Below are 21,513 nucleotides of genomic sequence, written 5' to 3'. Positions count from 1 at the left end.
TGCCTACGGTATGGGACAAAAAAGACTACTTGTATGCAAGGCTTTTACAAATTTGGTCCACTGTGACCAAACTTTATTACCCATTTTATGGAACTGTGACAAAAGTCTAGGAATCAAACAACATGGGGATCACAGAGGCTATTATGTTTATTGTGCTGAACAGACTGTGATAATCCATTAAAGGAACATTTTCGACAAGCAAGCGATTCAAAGTACAATCATAGACAGCAACTCTACACGCAGAACAAAGCAAAAAGTTAGAAGACACGCAAAAGAAAAAGTAAACTGTAGTTAAACATCTTGAAGCGTTTTTTTTTTTTTTTTCCTGCAAACACACCTCTCTTGCAGAAATGGTAGAAGAGTTAAATGTCCAGTCTTATTTAGCAGTGACCAATGACAGCAAAGAACAGTCGTATAAAATTTATCTCCCACAAAAATAAACTATATATATAAAAAATTTTATGATGTTCTCACTGATTCAATGGCCACATGCAATTTTTCAGTCTGAAAAAAATGAGGTATAGTAGGCCCTAAGAGGTAGTAATGTGTTTTGATTGTACTACAATATATAGAAAATACAAGATTCAGTTCATCAGAGCAGTAAGTCTCTCGGAGGTTGACGTATGACATGCATCCAGCGATTATTTCTATGTCATCCACTGAACACTGTGGTTTTTACAAAAATGCAAAAAAACACAGACAATGCAATTGCTAAGGCTTGATTTGATGCCCTTTGAAGTCAGCAGACTTCCTTCTACTGACTTCAAGTGACAGTGGATTTGGCCCGTAAGAGGTACTGTATAGCTAGGATTATTCCTCATTCACTTAGTATTAACATGTCTAGTTGTAATACTCCGATCAGCTCTTTCTCAGCGGTTTCTGCCAATGAACCCTCTGCGGTCTTTTGAGGAGGTCCACGTTTCTTGACACTGCCTCTTTGAAGAAGCCAGTAAGTAGTTATCTTTAACTGCATTTGGCTCAGTACTAAAGCCATACCAATAGATGCCTTCCTGAGAAACTACCCCTGGCCCAGTTATTAATACAATGTTACAAAGTACTGACTAGGAAAGAGAGGAAGAGGGAAATAAAACAGAAAGAGAGGAAAGGAAATAGAAAGAGAGAGAAAAAGGAAAACAAAAGTGAGAGAGAGAAGAATAAAAAAAACTCTACATAAGAAGCATTTAAAATAAATCTGGCTGAAACATATTACAAAATCACATTTGTGTAAAATACATGAAAATACTTGTCAAGTATTTTCTTACAATCTACTAATTATTTTTTTAAAACATATTTGTGATTGCATTATGCAAAAGCTGAGCTTGTTGCTTCCCACCTACAAAGCTTCAAGTTTCTTTGAAGGTTTTTTTTTGTTCATTTTTTTTTTTAATATGAAAGTAATTTAAAACGTGTTCATTTTCCACAAGTTATTTTACAAAAATAGTTTTGAATTAGGGATTAGTTGCAGTCCTAACTGTTTCAAACGTTTCAAAACTAATGCTCAAAGTAACAAGTTCATTCCATTTAAAGTCTGGAGGTAGGTCTTTGTCAATCAATTAGTCCATTTCTTTAAACAATTCATTTGAGGTACAAACTTGGACAGTAATATTTAAACATTACAGCTAAATTTTTTTCTATGTCATGTAGTGTCACTGAAGAAAATTATCCTTACAAACCTATCAGCAATTCAGTACAAAAATATATTCAAGTTAACAGTACATTACACAGAAGTCTAGCAGAGAATAGGATAAGTACATTAAAAAAACAAGAGAAAGAAAAATACATAGTCATGCTGAAACACAATAAAGATATTGTTTCTTTAACTGCAATTAAGTGTTGAAGTAGAAATAAGGGTAAAATGCAGATACTCATGATTATCTACCCAGTAAAAATTTCCTGCATTGTATGTGTATAGCAGCATGTATTTATCAGTCTGTTGAGTTAATTGTAAAAATCAGAGGTAGCATTGAATAGTGGGGTAATATTGCATCTGTTGCTAAAAGTGCTGCTTTGAATGAATAGATGGAGAACTGCCACTGGCATGGAAGTGCTCAGTGAACCATCCTATGTCAAAATATATTGCTTAAAGTAATACACAAGCTTAGTTGAGGTACATGGTGTTGGTTCATTACATCATGACTGATGAGTAGTGAGGAGAGATTCGTTTCTTTTGAAATACTGGTACAGGGTGAGTGGAATTAGTTGAAACTAGCCAAACCATCTGGATTATTTTTCCTTTTTCAGATCTATACTTTTTAAAACGCTTTTCTTGATAAAGACTTAGTCATTAATGGCGTAAGAGTGTTTGAAGTCAGTCACTTCTATGTCCATAAACAATGTCTGGCTCTACAGAAAGCCAACTCCATCTGACTTCCTAGCGTCCAGAAGATGAGGGGTGTTCATTTTGTTTATTACTACTTCTGCTGATATGTTTGTATCTGTAACTATACAACGTATCTTTGTCTTTCTTCCCTTTTGCAAAATGAAAGTACCTTTTTCTTGTTGATTTCTTTCTTCTGATTATCAGCTGAATGAAGTGAAAGATCAGCTTTCAATTTTTTTTCCTGAAATAACAGTAAGTCTAAAAAAAAAATCAAGTACAAGTCTACAAGAAGGTTACAAAAAAAAAAAAGAGTAGTATCTATCCCTTATCTTTGGTGTTCTAAAACAGGGAGTTTACTAAGTAGGGAGTGGGTTGCTGGAAGTGTTGTAAGGCTCCGCGTTACACACCGAGCCTTTCCTATCTCAATGCCCATTATAATTAATATGTTACAAGTTTCTTGTTTATATGCAGTGCAGTGAGTGACTTAAACCTGATTCGAAGCTCTTCTGACCCATTCACCCTTACTTAGCAGCTCAAACAAACTATTAGTAGGTTAAGGAAAAAGAAAACAGTAATTAAAAGTTGCATCGTTAATCTGTGTCCCCCGTCGTGTTACAGCAGTTTTTCACTAAACCTGGGACTGTGAAGGGATTACAAAGAAGATGATTAGTCAAATCCTTTTTAAGGTTATGTGATTTTTTTTTCCCAGGCAAAAGTGGAAAGACCATGGCAATAGAAAATAAGTGGTCAAGGCAGTGTCTTCTCCCTTCAAAAGACCCAACTGCTGATGAGGTAGAAATTGCATGGTGCGGTCTCCTAGTCTTCCTCTGCAGATTCTTGTGAGGATGTTTCTTCAGTCTCTTCCTGGAATATATGAACAGAAAAAATAATTACCTTTTTTTTTTAACATGATGGCAGAGAAAGAAACCCCTGTGGTGCTCTGGCACAGGCATGCCAAGCGGCACCCATCCACTTGGGGCAGGCTAGCTGCCGAAGAGCGGGCTTGCCACCTAAGGCGCATCATCGTAAAGAAAAGCCAACGTGCCTCCTTGGTGTCCTCCTCCACCTCAACGCTCGCCTCGATGCCTGCCTTCAGCAGGCCTGCCCCAACCCCGCAATCCTCTTTATGCTGCTTATTCAACAAATGTGCAGCACCATTCGGGACACGGGCGGTAAATGGGAGACACTAAACACAACTGATAGAAGGGGCTGTTAGGGAGAAGTTGTTTTTTATCAAACACTGCACATCACCGCCTAAGACAGCATGTGAAAAAGCTCTGGGAAGAATGGGAATTTACCCCCTCAGCAAATGGAGACCTTTTAAGAACGACCAGCTTAAAACAGCTTATAACAGTCTTCATACTTTAATAGATTTGATTTTCCACATGGCTTCATTTTGTCTGGGTGGCTAACTGACACAATTTATAACTCTCTTCCTTTCCCAGGCCACTACAGTACGCCATTCAGTAAAGCATGCCTTAAAGCTTGTCTGCATTAGATGGCCAAACTTCCATTCATTAGTGTTTGAAACACCTCAGCTGTGAAGGGCTCCTAAATGCTACCATGTGTGACACTGCTGCTGAAGAGCGGCATCAAGAAAAAACACTGGGCTTTAATCATAGGCCACTGCTCACTGCAATCCCTTTTCAAAATGTTTTGCCCCTCACCCCCCAAGAAAAGACTGAAAAAAGCTGTAAATCCAAGGAATAAATGTAAGTATAAATGAATGGATGACAGCTTAAAAAATATAACCATAGCAGCATCAAGCCATGAGATTTCACACTGGTTTTGTTTAGTCTGCTTTGGGTTATGTGGGAAATGTGAAAAGCATGAAGCAAACGCTCCCCCCTCTCCCTTCAGACCCCCACTCCCCTGCTAAACCTTGGGCCTCAAATATTTAAGCCAGTAGGTTTATACCTCTTGACTAGGAAACAGGCCATGACCCTGGGATACTCTCTCAAGTACCAGGCACAAAGAAAGATGTAGCATGATCAAAGCTGCGGATGAACGAAAGAGAGCAAAGTCAAGTGTCAGCTGCCCTCTGACCTTGTCTTTTCAATTAATATTTAAATTCCAGGAGACACCAATCTATCACGCAGATAAACAAATTCTTCCCCACAACAACTCCTTTCCGCTTGTAACACAGTTATACTTGGAGCACTGCTATGGAAATCATCCCGGGCCCGCAAAATGAGTAAGGGAATTTTCCTCCGTCCCTTCCAGTATTCAGGGAAGTGCACTAACACGCCATCGAGCCCCGTTAACGTTTATTGCCTTTTCCCTGCTTCTCTTCCGCACAGAACGGCACTGGGGCTGGTACAACTTTTCAGTCATGAGTTAAAATGGTATCTGCAGGCACCTTGTGAAGAGCTGACTTGGGCGGCATGTTGAGGAACTGTGCAAAACATTTTGGTCTGAACCTTGAAAACTCAGAACTTGGGATCATGGAAAACAATTTATTTTGCCTCCAAACTGCAATTTTCAGTTAAAAAGTATGACCATGGGTTCTCTATTCTTAACATAATACAGGTAGATGTATTTTGGTTAATGGTATTTGATGATGCTCACATACTTAAATCCTTACAGCACCATCATCAGCCCTGAACTCTATAAATATTTTTTCCTAACAACAGGTTGGGGGCAGCTGCAAGTTCCCAAAACTTTCCAGCAGCCCACAGCACACACTCAGGGGGTGAGTGGCATGGTGGCTCGCTTTGTTTTATGATTGGCCTGTCCGGAAACTACTGAAACCTTATTAAATCATTTTCCATGAAGGTGGACTTCTGATCACAGCATAAGAAGAATGGGAAGAGGGAGAGCATGTGGAAGGATGTATTTCCAAAGACAGCCAGGGGAGCCAGAGAGGGCTATTTTTAGTTAAAAAGTTGACCACTCTAGTGATTTTTACTGTGAACCTCACAGTATTTTGTTTTTCTTGTAGCCTCTGCTGCTGTGACCAAGAAAATGAATAAAGAAGCTCATCCTCCATTAAATTATATATATGTATGTATATATGTGCATACATATATACATATGCACATATATACAAATACATATACACATATGCATATCTATATATGTCTCTATATACACATGGATATGTATGTATGCATATATATGTGCGTGTCTGTAGTACCTGGAAGGATCAGAAATCAAAAATCAAGCTAAACCCTCTGCAACATTTAAATAATTAACTTATCATTAAAAATATTTGAGACTGGGAACTCTGCTTTTCAAATCCATGTCAATTTTGGGAAAGACTTTTTTTCATGAAGACAAGCTGGCAAAGGGACCAGATTGCTGTGTAGCAAAAAGGAAATGTTCTTTCATGGAGGTCATTCTTTGCAAAAGCATAAGATAGCCCCGTTACAGCAGAATGGTTTTAAGCAACTTATCATGTCCCTTGTCAAGGCACAGATGGACCCAGGATTGCTGCTCTGAAGTGCTTACAGTTCAAACAAGGAGATAATACAAATCAGACATATACGCATGCATGGACCCAATGGAAGAAGTGAGCAGACGTTCTGAAAGAGAAAATGCAAGTGTGTATGACAGGGACAGAGAGGGGTTTTGTACAGTTGAAGGACGGGTTACAAGGATCAGCAGGTTGTGCAGCTGTGATTCTCAACCCAGCCTTTGCCTGTGTCACACACATACACACACACGCTCACAAACAATCTCCCCGAAAGGAGGGGGCCAGGTCTTTTGTACTCCTTATAAGGTGCAAACCTGCTCTGTACTCCGTTCAGCCAAAGATTCACTGAAGTGCACTGCTCAGCCTGTCGGGGGAACGGGCTGCTCGACCGTCCCTTAGGGCCTGCCAGAGAATTACAAGTGCTCACAGATCTGCCAAGGTGGACTGGCGTAGCCCTGTATCATAGGCTCAGTTCCCAAGTCAAAAGTCGAAGGAGGAACTGGGGCTGGTGTGAAATACTTTGTAAGTCCAGATGTGCTTCCAATCAAGTTGAAGAGAAGGGCAAAAATCAAGAAGGAAAGCACAGTCATTAGAGTAGACATTAGAAACCCAAGACACTTGGTCACAGCATGATACCCACACAGAGCATAAATTCAGAAACACCACCACAGGAAGCACTCAGCTAAGCAGCAAAGGTTTCAAGTTACATGGCAGCCTTAATTCAGGTTGTTCTCACTTTTTAGGTGCTTTCACTGTAGTTGTGGAGACAGAATGGTGACATGTGTTAATTGAGCATAAATGTTCATCGGCCCAGTTTTGCTTTGAAAAGCTACTCTCCTGGTTATTTGTTTTCTGCTGGAGCAAGCTAGAGAGAGGTTGGGGTAGCAGACTGCAAAGAGAAACTTGAGAAAGTTTCAAACTAACCAGGTCTGATGCAGCTAACAGAGAAGCCACAGCCATGCAGAGCTCAGGGGGAACAGGACAAGCACCTGAAAGGCCGGATAAATACTCAGATGCATAGTTTAGGCTTAACTCCCCGCTGCTAAAACAACATCCCAGCTAGCTTGTTTGGAGCGAGCTCCCTGCATGTCTCTGTGCCCAGCACATATGTATCCTCAGGGGCTGACTGACAAGGAGCATGCACAGCAGAGGTAGTTTTACTTGGCACGTCCTGTCCCCGGTTGTCCCATGCATGGGTACATTTCTCCTGAACTGGTGCAGGTCACAGCTTGATATTTCAAGGCAAACTGTCAGCCAGCACCCTCGGTTATTTCCAACCTTAGCTGCTCGAGCTGAACTACCAAGCAGGGAGTGATGCAGAGCTGCTGTTTCTCCCAGCAAAGAGTAGCAAGAAGAGCATCTCCAAAGCTCCTGGGTGCACAAGTGCTCACCAGGGGTATCACTGTGCACATGCTGGCAGATGTACACACCAGGTTGGGACCCACCAGTGCCACTTCTTTGCCTCTTACTGGTGCTGGGGCCCAACAGGAGATAGACAACCTTTCTCAATGGGTGACAGTGTGTATCTACCTTCAGAAGGGTTACTTCATAGGGGACTGGCACTGCTGTTGTCAGCTTTGATTTAAAAGTGATGAAGGTAACAAAAAAGGATGAGGCCGCAGTGTGGCAGACTTCAGTTAGATGTGTTATGTGTGTAGCCAGCAAGGCTGGTGAGCTGATCCAACTTGCCATAAAGACTAGGCTGCCAGGTTACCTGACTAGTGAGGGTAAAGCTGCTACAGGCATGCTGCTGTGAAACCTCCCTTCACAGAGACAAGGCGCCTCCCTTTTGCCTGCCCCCAGGCAGACTGCTGCAGGAATGTGGCAAAGCCCAGCAACTCCAACAGCAGCATCCTTCCTCCTCCTTAATGACAGTCTATGATAAGCATGAGGCATTTCAAAGCACCCCTGTCTGGGATTCGGGTGCTGAACATAGGAGGTGAGGCCATTTTAGATGCTCTTGGTATCTTGTATGGCTTCCAGCAGCCACTCAGAAGGGTGCTGGTCTCCCATGTCTTGTCTGCCTGCCCTGAGTGGAAGTTCATGATTCCACAGGTCTTTTAAAAGGGGCCTGGACCGTGGTCTCGAGACAATTGGATCCCACACCACCTGCCCCATGGCAGGACCCACTAACCCTCACCAGAGCACTAATATTGTGTCTCTGTTTCTGTAGGTTCTCCACTGTGGAAAAAAAAACCTTGTGTAAATTACAGGAATAAAGTGATAACCACTAACAAATGCTTCTCATTTATACAGTTCAGCTCTAGGACCATCCAGAATGCAGCTGTGCCACTAATGACTGTATTTAAACCACAGCGCCTTTTCAGGTCACAGTCACTCCTTGTTCTCAAGAGACCTCCTTCCCGTGATATCTGGTGCAGGTAAAAAAGATTTATCTGCCTCCTGAGGCTTGTATTTGGTGATCCAGAGTGAGTTGGTTGGTGCATGTTATTTTTCTGGCCATGTGTAACAGCAGTCAGTAGCATTCTGGGGGCCCTCAAGAACATACAGGCTTAGTTTGGTCTTTACATATCATCTGCATCTTTTTTCTGATCGACCTCCGTAAGGTGGGGGAGGGGTCAAACATAAGAAAACCTGATGAGAAAACTGTTCCTATTTGAAATCAGTATTCCCTCCCACCCACAGAAGACTAACTGTTTGGCATTTTTGTAAAAATGTTTATTCTGTTCTAATTCCCTGAGGCAAAGCTCCTTTATAGCTACTTCAAGGTTAATTTTCTTTGCCTCAAGAAGCTCACTGGCAATTCAGTTGGCAAATCACTTTTTTCGCCTTCTGCTCATGCATCTCCAAGTTGCTGATTTAAAAAACTAAAATCAGTTTTGCAAGATGAACTGAAGGATCACAGTAATGCTACATGTGGAGCCTCTGAATTTGTCAGAGCTTTTATTTTATAACAAAGTATTTGGTATTGGCACAGATTTTGCTGGCTGCTTTCTAAGGCCTGGGAGGGTATGCTTGAATAGATATGTCAGAAAGAACTGCTGACAAGAGCAACTTGCAAACTGTGGACCATTGTCTGCAGTTAACTTGTCTGAAATCCGCTGGCATGCAAGCTAATATTTTCAGAGGGGTCCCTGAAGTCAGTGACTCCTCTTGTGGTTGCAGAAGCTCAGGCTGTGCCCAGATGAGACACGGTGCCACCTAGACATCTTCACAGCCAACAGAGCAAACTTCTTTATGAATTCTTACAGCACTAATAGATACTCAGATAGAGTTTGCTTTGTATAAAGGTTCGGGTAGAATCTGCTGCTTCAACCTACTTCACCTTCTGCAAAGCATACTGGCGAGATCTGTCAATCATCATGCAGCCCTGCTGAGCTCACTGACATCAGTCACTCAGCAGTGAGTAAGGCAAAGTTAAATTTGAGAATCAGGATTCAGAGCTCAAATTTTTAAAGGTATTTACTTCACACATTACAATAAATTATTTATTAGGGCAGAAGAGATCCCCATGACTGTGTATGTGTATACATGTGTAAAAAGGCCACAAGATTCCTCTTAATGTTGGATTAAAGCATGTTTTTTAGAAGGGCATCTAAAGAAATTATTTCAAAGAATCTGAATGCAAATTAGGCATCAGCCTACAAGCAAGCAATTTCTGTGTACTATCACTGCTGGCAAACACAAAGGAGCACAACTTCTCTAGCTTCATGGTTAAAAACTGCCAGAACAGAGCATTTTGGAGATCCACTGCCCTTTCACAGGGTTGTCGCTGTATTTCACACTCAGTGCTCACTGACTAAAGCATGGATCAGCCCTGGGGCCAGCTAGCAAGTTGTTTCCCCCAAAGAAGCAGAACTCCTGGTACATAGATGGTATTAAAGATAGAGAGAGACAACTGGTGGCTGATGGGGCAGTTTTGCATTGTGATTTAAGGGCTTGTAATCAACATTCTTGCTTTAAATGTCTATATGTCCCTTATTGAATGTAGCCTTCAAAGGTCCACCTTGTCACCTAAGAATCTGGGCCTTCAAAGGCCCAACTTGGCCACTGTGTTAGTCCAATGTTTGGACACCAACAAGTAGTCTCATTCAGCTGCTGCTTAATTTTGTCAGTGCCTGCGTGCTTGCTGGTGGGCATGCAAAGACCGCCTAACACTCTTGGGAGCAGTCAGAGGGTTGGCAAGAGTCTTAAAGCTCACTTCAGCTTGGGGATGTCCTCAGAGCTTCCATACTCAGTAAGGCAATGCACAACAGATAGCAAGGACAAAACTTATCTGTGAGTGCATGTGTAAGCAGCAGCACTGATTTGGAAACTCACCTAAGCAGTAAGGAGACTTACTCTGAAATCCCCATGCTCTCTGATTTGAAGCCAGATACTTCAAGCTGTGTCTCCTACCTCCTAGAAGATGCCTACCCACCAAGCATGGATATGGAAGATGTATCTTTCTTCTGTTGAAGTCAGTCCACTTTCATATAAATAATCAAATATTCTCTGAGGGATGGGAAGGGAGCAGAGAAAATAAAGCAAAACACTGACTCTGTCCTGCATGTGATCATCTTGTGGCTTTTGAACTGGATAAAGCTAGCAAGCAAGTTAAGGGTGTCCTCTCCCTTCACTGCTGAAACAGCATTGCTTGACTAACAAAAAGGCTGCACTGGGATTACTAGATAATTCACATTCCCAGCTGCTGGAGGAAGTGAACTAGCTGGGCCAGCTGGACTAAACTTGCTGGGGCTGCCCAGGCACTCAGCTGCTGGGCGAGCGTAGCCCAGGCCAACAACAGCAGCAGGAGTCTGCGAGAGATGGCATCACTGCACACCTGCAAACCACCCCTACAGCTCCTCTCCCTCTGTTGGAGGACGCATCTTGCAAGGCTTGGCCAAGTTTCAGTCTTTGAGTCACAGGTTCAGATAACTGGAGAGGAACGGGACAGTGCTCAGGAGAATCCCACCTGGACAGGACAGGATAGGACAGGATGGGACATTCCTAAGTTAGGACAGCCTTCTTTAAACATAGATTCAGGTCTCTTGTTCCTGTTAGATTAAGGGGGATTCAAAAACATTCCTCTGTCTCCTACCTTATCTCCCACTAGGGCTATCCAGTGAACTGTTTGATATAATGAAGTGATAAGAAGTCTCCCCAGCCATTTTGAGAGAAAGGGCTTATCTGACACAGGATTTTTAAATCCAGGAGGGCTCACAAGGAGAACTTCCAGAGACAGGAATCAAGGTGGCCTAGGCTTAAATATCCTGGAAAGTAGCTATTTTAGGCTCTGCCTCTCAACATTTTCTACAGATGGGCTTAACTGAACCTCAGTTCTAGATGCCCAGCGTTTCCATGCATTTTAGAGCAGCCCTGAAGTTAACTCAGCATTGAGGACTCTGCGAGGCAGCAGGCCACTCAGTGCTGAAGGCTGCACTGCTGAAGCCTTTTGAAATTGAGACTCAGCTGTCTAACTTACATCAGAATGGATTTCTTAAACACATTTTGGCATCTGAGTATAGCAAGTGCCTTTTTGACCTAAGCAGGTCAAAATACTTTGAAAAATCTGGTCCCCATGTGATTAAAAGGAGAGTGAAAAATCTCCAGCAAAATCTCTGTAGCGGACAGAAGAATTTTGCAGGGAGCACCATTTAAAGCCTGTAAAGCGTTGACCCATAGGGAAAATATTGCCTGAAGCCATTCTGGGTGCTGTACCAACACAGAGAAAGGCACATTTTTGTCTTGGAGAGCTTCAGCCCCACGAGGTGTAAACAAATCTGGTGGGAGGAAAACGAAACATTAAAGAAAAGAAGGCAGTAATGAAGCTGGGCTAAACGCAGCTTTGAGAAGCTGCTCTGACAAACCTCTCATGGAAGCTGTAAACTGGAGGAGCTGTAAACTGCTCTGCATTCATGCAGGACACCATGCTCCAGAGCCAAGATCCTGATTGCTTCTGGAGCTTAAGGAAACAAGAGGCTGTGGTAATAGCCTCTAATTAATATTTACACATTACTACGTTTATAAGGAGCTGAAAGAGCAAAAACTGTGCATTTTAGTCTTTCAAAATTTGTAGGCTTACACAGTCCACTGAATCACTGCAGGTCACAGTGTTAAGTTCTCCTCTCTCATGGCAGTGGAGACTGCAAAGCCCAAAAGTATATCACAGCCCACATAGGTAAACCCAACAGAGCTTGTAATCCTCCTGAGCTCCTATGGTAGTCAAAACAGTGTTGATTTCTGTGCATTTTTTATGTTCAATTTTATGTACAGTGACAGAGGAAGGACTACGGTGAAGGTCTGGCTCCTAGAAGGGAGAAGACATAAGGAAACGGACACTGTGACAGGCTGAAAGGAAGGTCAAATCTGCACCATTTACCTTTTCACCTCCCTCATATTTTAGATCATGAAAAGGAGAATAAAGCAAGGCCTGTTACATTTCTATTTTACTTTTTTTTCCCCCCCAAAAATGACTGCTTGTTACAGACAGGAAGCAACTGCCAGAAGTTATTCACCTCCAATCCTTTATCACTTAAAAAAGCATTATGGTCCCGTTTATGGGCCCGCTGGCTACTGCGGTTTCGGAACAGCTATCTATCTGTAATGATAAATAATAAAATAAAATATCTTCCTTTGGAATCCCAGCTGAGAGATTTTGCCAAGTGATCAAACTTGTCTAAACGTTGGAACAGCAGCTTTGAAGTAATAAGGAAGAGATTGAAAACCTGCAGCCAAGAGCCGCACACACCTCATTAGGGCCCAGCTATGTGGGAAGGCCAAGCAGCAGCTTCCTGGTCAAGCATGCTTACCCACTGGAAAGGGCGTTCAGGAAGGTTAAGATAAAAGGGCCTTTCAAAGTGGAAGTGCCCCAGTGACGTTTTTATGAGCAGCAGTGCCGAAACGCTGCGCGGCTCACAGCCGGTTGCGCACCCGGCTTCCCGCGGCACCGCGGCTGCCGGGGGGGTGCGCGAGCCCGGCCTTCGCCGAGGGCAGGGCACGGGATGCCGCGCCGCGCAGCGCGTCCCGCTGTTGCCAGTGCTGCTCCCGAACCTGCCCCGCTTTGCTCTGCATTTCTGTCGTTCTTGTGAAGGAAGGGGTTTAGCAAAGATGGCTCTACCCTCCCCAAGAAATGCCCAGAAAAACTTCCCCCTGCCCCCCCAGATGAGAAACATATTTTTGAAAGATAGCTAGCTGGGTTCGCTGATTTGATTCAACAGACTTCATGTGAGACTCTGTGGTATAATTCAGCTAAATGATTTTTTTCTTAAAAAAAATAAAATAAATAAAGCTTAACAGACTTGTAAAACGCTTTTTAAAACATCTGAAGAGTTTAATCAGAGATCTTACCACACAGACACTGGTGAGGCTGTGTGCTGGCAATAAGCAGAGTATTTAACTTTGAGAGCTGAAGTTCTGGGTTTAATTTTCAGTTTCAGACTAAACAGCAGGTCTGCAGCGAAAGGCAGGGCGACAATTCCGGAGCAAAATGGGGTAATGGAAATGCTTTTCTTGCAAACTTTACTGATTGTGTAACCATGGAGCACCTCTTTGTGCAGGCGAAAGAGTGCAAAATCAGAGAACTTTCTGTTGGTTTTAATAAACTCCCCCCCATCCCCTCCCTTTGTTACTGCAAAGAATTCTGCTGCTATTTTATTATGTAATGCTGCAGGCTAAAAATATATCCTTAATTTAAGACATCTTGCCAATAAATCTACAAATACCAGGTAATCCAAAAAGGGTAGTTATGGTTTAATGACATACTCTTCTTGTCATCTTAATATGTTCATCTCCTAAAGGATTTAGTGATGCATTTAAAGATTTTTCAACTTCTTGAATATCTCCACGCAGTCTGGTGGAAAGGACAATAAAGTATGGTCCTCTCCAGCATGGCGCAGGAACCCAACTTTTCAAGCTGCAGCTGCTCTGCAATTTGTTTTACCAAAGAGCAAAGCTTTTTCTTTCTCTAGATAGTTTGATTTGAACAGAGTGGGACTGTCCAACTTGAAAGGTAGCAATTATTTCTTTTTGATTATAGAGCCTTTTATGGGAGTTTCCCTTGCAATTGAACACATCTATATTCTGTAATCAAATCAGTAAAGGTTCCTGATGGAAACCTATGTTCAAAACACATTTTCTTCCAGGAGGGAGACAGATTTACTGCAATTTATTCCTCAGTGTTAATCTATTCTCCTCTTCCTAAAAATAAAAAAATACTAATAGAAATTACAGTTAATGCCCCATCATATAGCACAGTTCTCAGGAGACTATTAAAGTGATGAGGGAGCTGCCTAAAATACTGTGACTGTCTCTTTGCTGTTCTGATTTCAGTTTCCAGATTTTGCCTCAAAATAAGCATGAGAAACAGGGAAGGGGGGATCATTCACTGCCCTGAATGTGAGATCTCCTGGGTCCTAGAGCTCACTGCCCCGTCCTTCCAGACTCCAAGTCTGGTTTCAATGGAGCTCTCATTTTTCTTCCTGCTAATCCTGCCGTGAGATCAACCATTGATAACTCTGTGAGAAATCAAATACCGGGATGTGGGAAATCTGAGATCTGAATTCGGGCAGAATGTGGGTGATTCATTTTTTTAATCTCTCTCCTTCTCTTTTCCCATGGTTGTTGCGTGGCAAATACTCTCCAAAACTGAGATCGGAGGTCAGCCCTGAACAATGTTACTGTATCAATAGAGCAGAGGCAAAGCAAGAAGTACAGCAGCAATATTATATCTTTTTTTTTTTTAATAAAAGCAACAGTCATTCTTAAAACTAGGTTATGGCCAACATTTTTTGAAAGCACTCATTTCTGGAAATGCCGAACAATGGGATCAGCAGCAGAACTTCGTCATGGTGATGCTCAACATCTGCTGGAGCAGACTTCATAAATAATTTAACATTTGTGGCACTGGGTCTCACTGAAACAGGATCCATGAGATAGTTTGCCCTCGCGATGTGAGTGCTACAATGGCCAATAGTCAGGCAGTCATTTTGAATGGCTTTTTTCCTGCCTCTGTATGAGAAAAACACATTAATTTATTTAGGTCCTGTAGTGAAGAACTCAAAATGCTTATGGACAGTGGAATGCCTAAAGGCTTGGGTGGGTGCTTTGTGCACCACTTGACAGTGATGATATCTGTAAAACACCAAGGTACTCCTGCAGCCCTCTGCATAAGTACTTAGGAGCATAATACTCACTGCATAGTCTACTAAAAGGTTGTGATGCTTTCAAAATTTTTACTCTATCAACATAGCAGCACTGCGCTATCACTACCCAATGTTCAGTCGATGATAACGTGCTCTGAACAGCACCCTAAACAGCAACCGCCTGTCACCGGGTGGGTGGCTTCACGCAGTTGTGGTGCTACATGATGGCATGGGGAGGATACCAATGAAAGGGACACGGGATGGACGCTCGGGGCGGGGGGAATGGTTTTAAAGTGTCTATTGTGATCTTCTTACTTGTTGACTTCTAAGAGTCCTCTGCCCGAGTCTTCTCCTCTGCGAGCTGCACGGGAGCAGGCATGTTCATAGGTCCATTCTCTCCGTCCTGGCCCTTAAAGCTCGGCACAGGTGGCACAAGCCAACTGGCAGCCCGAGGATGCCAGATGTCACCCTGGGGTGCCAGGCAGGAAATGCATGCCACAGATGGATGCCACAAATGCCCCTCAGTGCCTAGCAGGGCAGCTGTGAAAAATGTTTCTTATTCTTATTCTATTTTAGACTGTTACTTTGGGGGAATAAAGGGACCTTATAAAAGTCCCCAAATAACATGGAAATTGCAAAGAATAAAATAAAATATTGTCTTCTTATTGCTTTCTCAAAGAACATGTTTTAAGATGTGTATTGCTTAACAAGGTCTGAACATACTGCTATTTTCTCTAGCCAAATATTTTTTAATAGTGCTGGTATGCAAACACTGTAACTGACCATTCTAGCAAATTATTTAACAGAGGATGAATATATTTTCCTTGGTTTTAATGTTGACTCTCATTCCATTTCTCTTATTCTGTGCCCAGAACAGCATATCTCATCTTTTACATGCAATTTGCAACACCTCCTGAACAGGCAAGGCAAAGATGTAACGATTTCTAACAGTGGATCACAGTTTTCTTGTTTAAGATAGTACCATATAATACTGAGGCCAATCTGAGCTATAGAAGGTTCACTTCCCACGTTCTTCAGTGCAGTAGTCTACAGCCCTGGAATACTTACTACTTTTACTTCAGCGAATAGGACATCTTTCAATGACTTCAGCTGGGTGTGGAAGAGGAACTATGATGCTGATTGTGAAAGACACAGAGCCTCTATGAGCAGCTCAGTAAAGAGTGGAAAGAGTGCTTTTCATTTTGCGTAGCTTTCTCACACACTTCATCTTTACTAATTACTATTCTGATTATTTTTGTTGTAATAAGCCCAAAGGCTGATCCTGCTGGTAGTTTCAACTTTCTGGATATCATTCTGGGGACATGAGAGGGTAGCCAAGTACTTCCTAGAATCCAACCTTTAAAATGTGTCTGAAGTAACATACCCAGACATTAGCAGTACAGACTCTTGCTCTCGTGGAAATTTTGGCCAAAATATATAGTATGCACATGCAAAAGTAGCACTGTTTAATCTACTCTTGGCTTACATTTTTTAAATACTGTTCTTTGCCCAGCCACCTTTCTCGGTGGTATTTCCCAAGCACATATCACTGTCCCTTCTCTTACAGCTATTGTTAGTGAGATTTTGGATTGCTTCCAATCAGAGCCAAGTTTTGAACTGCACAGAGTATAACCCTAAGCAGTTTTTTTGGTCACAGCCATGGGGTTAAATACAAAGCTATCCTGCCCACAGTCATCGCCTGCCCATCTTGGGCTTCTTCACCAAGCAGGAATGCAAGAGGGAGGAGGAGGAGAGAGGGCAAGGACGAGTGCTGCAGACTTAGGGAAAGAGACGTACCCCTCCAGCCTCAATTTTTTTTTTTTCATTTTATGATGTCAAGCAATGTTTACAGGTTGCTTGAGATATAAACAGCAGAACTAGTAACTGTAAAATATAATTTTCAAACTGGAGCCATTTTTCATCAAACTTTCCATGACACTTTTATCCATTTGTTAAACTGATCTTCCAAATCAGAATAATGTTCTCGGAATACTCAGAGGCAAAATCTGGAAGAATTTTCCAAAGGAAAAATGTTCAAAAACCAAAATCAAACCTTATCTTGATTATAAAAACTCAATCCCCAAGTGACAATAATATTGTGAAGCTTCAGAAAAACAAAAATTCCATGGACACATATGGGGAAAAAAAGGTCAATAAAAACAGATTATTTCTTTGTGAAGCTATTTATGCACAAAAATGCAACCAACTCGGGCCAGCACCCTGCCTGCCACCCGGTGGTGAGAGGCTGTCCCTGAGCCAGGGGCCGCACAGACACCACTCAGCAGGGCTGATGCCAGACGGCTCAGGCCCACTGTGCAGGCACCGTGCGGCTCCACTGAGACTAGGATCTGCCCTGGGATGTGCAGGGAGTCCAGTCTCACTGGGCTGAGATATACAGTTGCTCAGCACATGTGCACGTGGTACCAAGGGCCTGCAGCCCAAATAAGATGGGCCTGCAGGAAAACATTCACTGTTTGCTTTAAAAATCATATTAATAAAAGAAAAGTAGCTCAGCCTTTCAGAGGATGTTTTGGAGTGGTGCATATAACACACATCCAGTTACCCCTTGTTCAAGTATAAAAATCCATGTTAGATTGGAAAATAAAGTTTCCTTCCTCTAAGAACCAGCAACTTTCTGCTTCTCCGTATCAGTAAACATGGAAGAAGTACACAGACACACAACACAGCTTTCTGACCACAGTGGGAAGACTAATAAAACCCCAGGGCACCAGGTCAGCTGCAAGAGCAGAGGTTTTCCAAAGCTTCTATAGCCAAGCCTTGGCTATAGAGTAAGATGGCAATATTGCCTGCTCGGCCGGACGACAGGTGGCCTCGCACAGGGGAAGTTTCTTTCCACCTGAGTCCTTGCTAAAGTTTCTCACTGGAATTTCCCATAGGGGAAAACAAAAATCCACATGTGGTGGGTAGCACATACACAGCACGTCTGAAGCCTGTGGAAGTGCCAATTTATGACACCTGCCCAGAGAGGCAATGCAGCATGTGCACAGGAGGCCTGGCCAGTGCATCCCAGCAGCATCAGACCTGCAACACAACCACCACATGTCCAGGTGGCTGGTAAGCTCGGGAAGTCTGATGCTTTTGGGCTGCATATGTATGCGCCAGCCATTGATTTAGCTCCTGGGCTACCGGCCCGTGTGATGCTTTTAGGATTTACTGTGTGTATGTCCTACACTGTGTAGGCACATGTGATGGGTGTATCTGGAGAACTCATATAACTTGAGGTTCTGAGTGTGTATACATAATATGAATAATTAACATGCAGAATTTTATTGATACCAAAACTCAAATCAGGAAACCAGAAAATCAGTAACAGGAAAATATGTAATGAATCTGTATTTTCTTTCCTATTCAGAAATAATACTTTTCTTTTTAGCTCTTATTCTTGCTGGGATTTGATTTTTTTGTTTGTTTGTTTTAAAAGCATCTAATGCATTTAACATTAGGTTGAAAAGCTTACCTAGGTTTGGTCTGACAGACTGTCTTTCAGACTCAGATACCAGCTTAAAAGACTCCAAGGACTTGAAATTTTAATAGACCTCTCAAAGAGATTATAAGAAGATTTTCAAAGGATTGTTCTACATTCACAGTATTTCTTTTCTCCAGAAATGATAAAAGTAAAACATGTCCTGTTTCCAAAAAACTTCGATAGCTTTCATGAAGTTTTCCTAAAAATATCTATTTCCTTTGCATTACTTAAAAGCGTAACTCCCCCATATGGTTGAGGACACAGCTGTTACAAATGGCTTAAAAACGAGGAAACTGAGAAGTTTCCATTTGGATTGCTTATTTGTACACTGCACTAAGAATATTACTACGTCATACTTACAAGATCTCATTGCCTATTCTTTGGAGACAGTGGATTTAAAAGGAGCTTCACATTTTTGAGATGTATGCACATTTACATGAAGATGCTAAACTTACTGATGTCATGCAGTTAGGCTTGCTCTCTTTTTCTAAGTTCCCCAAGGAAGTATGAGAGTACGTGTCAGTGATGATCACAAAGATGTGGCCAGATCATATTATTTAAAGGTTTGTATTAATAATATGGATGTGTAGGTTTCCAGTGGAATTTACTGTTGCATTTACCGGCTGTGTGACAGCAAATCTTCAGGGCTCTGGGGATGTTTGAAGATATTGCAGAAGTAATAAGAAATAAGCATCTGTGTGGCCTTAAACTGGACAGCAGATATCCATAAAGAGTTTTAGAGCGTGGTGGAGCTCTGCACAATGCTTAAAATCTGGGAAATGGTGAAAGGAACACAGAATAGAATATAGAATTCATATTCACAGAATTTCTATGAATAGAAAGAGAATTTTATCTGTTTTTGCTGGTTCTGTATTTTTAAAAAAGACTTAAAACCAAGAGGCATATGCACTGGCAACAATAACAAGAGTAACTGTGATGTAACCTAGCACTCAGAAATCTTTGAAAACATACCAAAAATTCAAACTACAGCACTCAGGGGTAAAACCTGACCAAGGGTTTCTGCCACTTTTACCAAGGCAGATTATGGTAACATGCTCACTGTCACTCAGCAGTTCTTGAATGAAACTTCTTACAGTCCCCACTGATGAAGAAAGGATACATTTCTAACTTAATCCAGACTGCCACATGGTAAAGCCATCTGGGAGGATATTTTGAAGGAAACAGATGGAAAAGGAAGAGATTCCTCTGAATGTAGTGTAAGATTTACATTATCCTCCATGAACTTCCATGTAGTCCCCATGTTTATATAATTTATCACTATTTCCTTAGACAGCTCAGATTAGGAAGCCTGCATGAGCTCATGTTCTTGTTGTTAATTCTGAGGCTGAACCTCCCTCCTTTTAAAGGGATATTCAGTAGTGTAAAAAGAAAATGGAGAAAGGCAACTGGATTTAAAAGAAACCCAGCAGCATGAAGTTCCTATTTGTCCCAGGAATTACACTGTTTTACCTCCCCCTTCTTTCAGCCCCAGGAAGACCCTCACGAGTGCTTGCTCCAAGCAATAATCTTCATTCTCTGCCTGGCAAAACCGCAGCATTTTGTCAACATAAGTGTGGGAGCAGGGCCTATTAAAATCATGAAGGGTTAAAGACAAGGCAGTGATTTCACTGAAAAACCCTCAAGCCAAGAATTAAAAAAAAGAAATGTTCTCTGAGTGAAGACATAGCACAAAAATAATTTAAAGAGTATAATTTCACTAGTTGTATTGTGATGACTGGGGATTTCTCAAAAGTGCTCTCTGTCCTTCCATGCATTCTTCTGTGCCTCTTTGTTTTCTATACAAACATTTCCATTACTAATGGGAATTTCAAAGGGCCTCCTCTCCCTCTCTTCCTGCCCCACTCTGATCACGGAGATGCTGCAGAGGCGCCATGTGCAAGGGGCTGCATCCGACTGGCTGCATCCATGGCATCCCCAACATGGCCACCTCCTTGGGAAAGAAAGGCCAGGCAGATCGCACTTCGGTCCAACCCCTACATCATTTCACCATCACTGAAATCTGTCTTTACCAAGAGAGAGTCCCAATTCCTCCCTTTTTCCTTTACTGCCCTAAGCCTGGCCTCAGACCCAGCCACTCATTCCTGCTCCCTCCCTTGCGCAAGGGCAAGCATTCGATCAGCGCTTGAACAAAACCCTTGCAGGAGTAAGCGGGATCAGAGAGCTGGGGCACCACACGCTTGGCAGCAAGGATTCCTGCCAGGCTGGGCCCCTGGTAGAGCAACAAGCGTGAGATCCCTTTACCCTGCTGAGCCCCGTGAGACTGAGCTCTGCCACACACCGGAGGAAACAGCAACGCGAGCAGTCTCCTTCCTGGCCTCCTGGATCTGGCCCCCTTCACACAGCACGGCTTAAGCCTCCCAATCTCTCAGGTGCCATGGAGGGGATGGCTGGCTTCGTGCCCACACGCAGATTTACTACCATGTTGTACTAGGAATAGCGTGATTGTGGCCACAACAGTTGAAGGATATAAGTGAGACCAGGGAGAGGAAATATCTTTTATTAGAACAACTTGGTGTGTTTTGAATTGTGTGTTGCAGTCAGAAGGTTATAGATGGTAAGTCCTCAGGGGCCGATGTCGTGTTTCTTGTGTAAGTTGGCCTAATAAAAGACATTACCTCTCCCTGCAAAACTTACCTCACTTGAAAATACTACTACGTTTACCCTGAATGTTATCTCCCCCATTAGGAGACATTAATATTATTGTCAGTGCCACTGATTCATCACTGCTGTGACTGCATTGATTTCTTTTGTGGAAACCTGATTCCTGCACATACTTTTGAGAGTTACATCATTTTACCCCTTCAACTCACAGCCAGAATGTTTTCTGTTCCTTATGTAACAGCTCTTAATTTAGATTACAGTAGACATTACAATAATGTACACTGTACAATAATGTATTAAAACCATAAGGTGGAATAACAAAAGTAGTATTCCCTTGTGAAAGCAGACATCTTTCCAGAAAAGCAATGGGCCCTTTGTGCTCTTGACTCAGTAATCAGTCATGTTCACCGAAGTATGGTAGCACAGACCTACGGACTCTGCTGAGCCAGGATGGACCTGTTCCCATGCCCTTGCAGTTTTCTGTATTGGAGCATATGTAACAAAGTGGCAGAGCTCAGGGTGTCTTTTTACACAGAGTGGGCTGGGGAAAGAAAATGGAGGAGATGGTAAAAGCGTTATCCAAGTT

The 21,513-nt window shown here is 42.4% G+C and overlaps 1 protein-coding gene across 1 annotated transcript in view; it reads right to left on the bottom strand.

Annotated features, from left to right (window-relative positions):
* Nucleotides 1–2,911: 2,911 nt before the first annotated feature.
* Nucleotides 2,912–21,513, bottom strand: part of HMGA2 (high mobility group AT-hook 2) — a 116,475-nt gene continuing 97,873 nt past the window's right edge. Inside the window, exon 5 of the mRNA XM_026070057.1 lies at nucleotides 2,912–3,184. Coding sequence (XP_025925842.1) covers nucleotides 3,137–3,184 — 48 coding nt within the window. The 3' untranslated portion in view covers nucleotides 2,912–3,136. The remainder of the gene's footprint in view (nucleotides 3,185–21,513) is intronic.

This window comes from Apteryx rowi, unplaced genomic scaffold, assembly GCF_003343035.1.
Source record: "Apteryx rowi isolate R43461 unplaced genomic scaffold, aptRow1 scaffold_302, whole genome shotgun sequence".
NCBI classification, from domain to species: Eukaryota; Metazoa; Chordata; class Aves; order Apterygiformes; family Apterygidae; genus Apteryx; species Apteryx rowi.
This window is presented reverse-complemented; position numbering and strand designations above follow the sequence as displayed.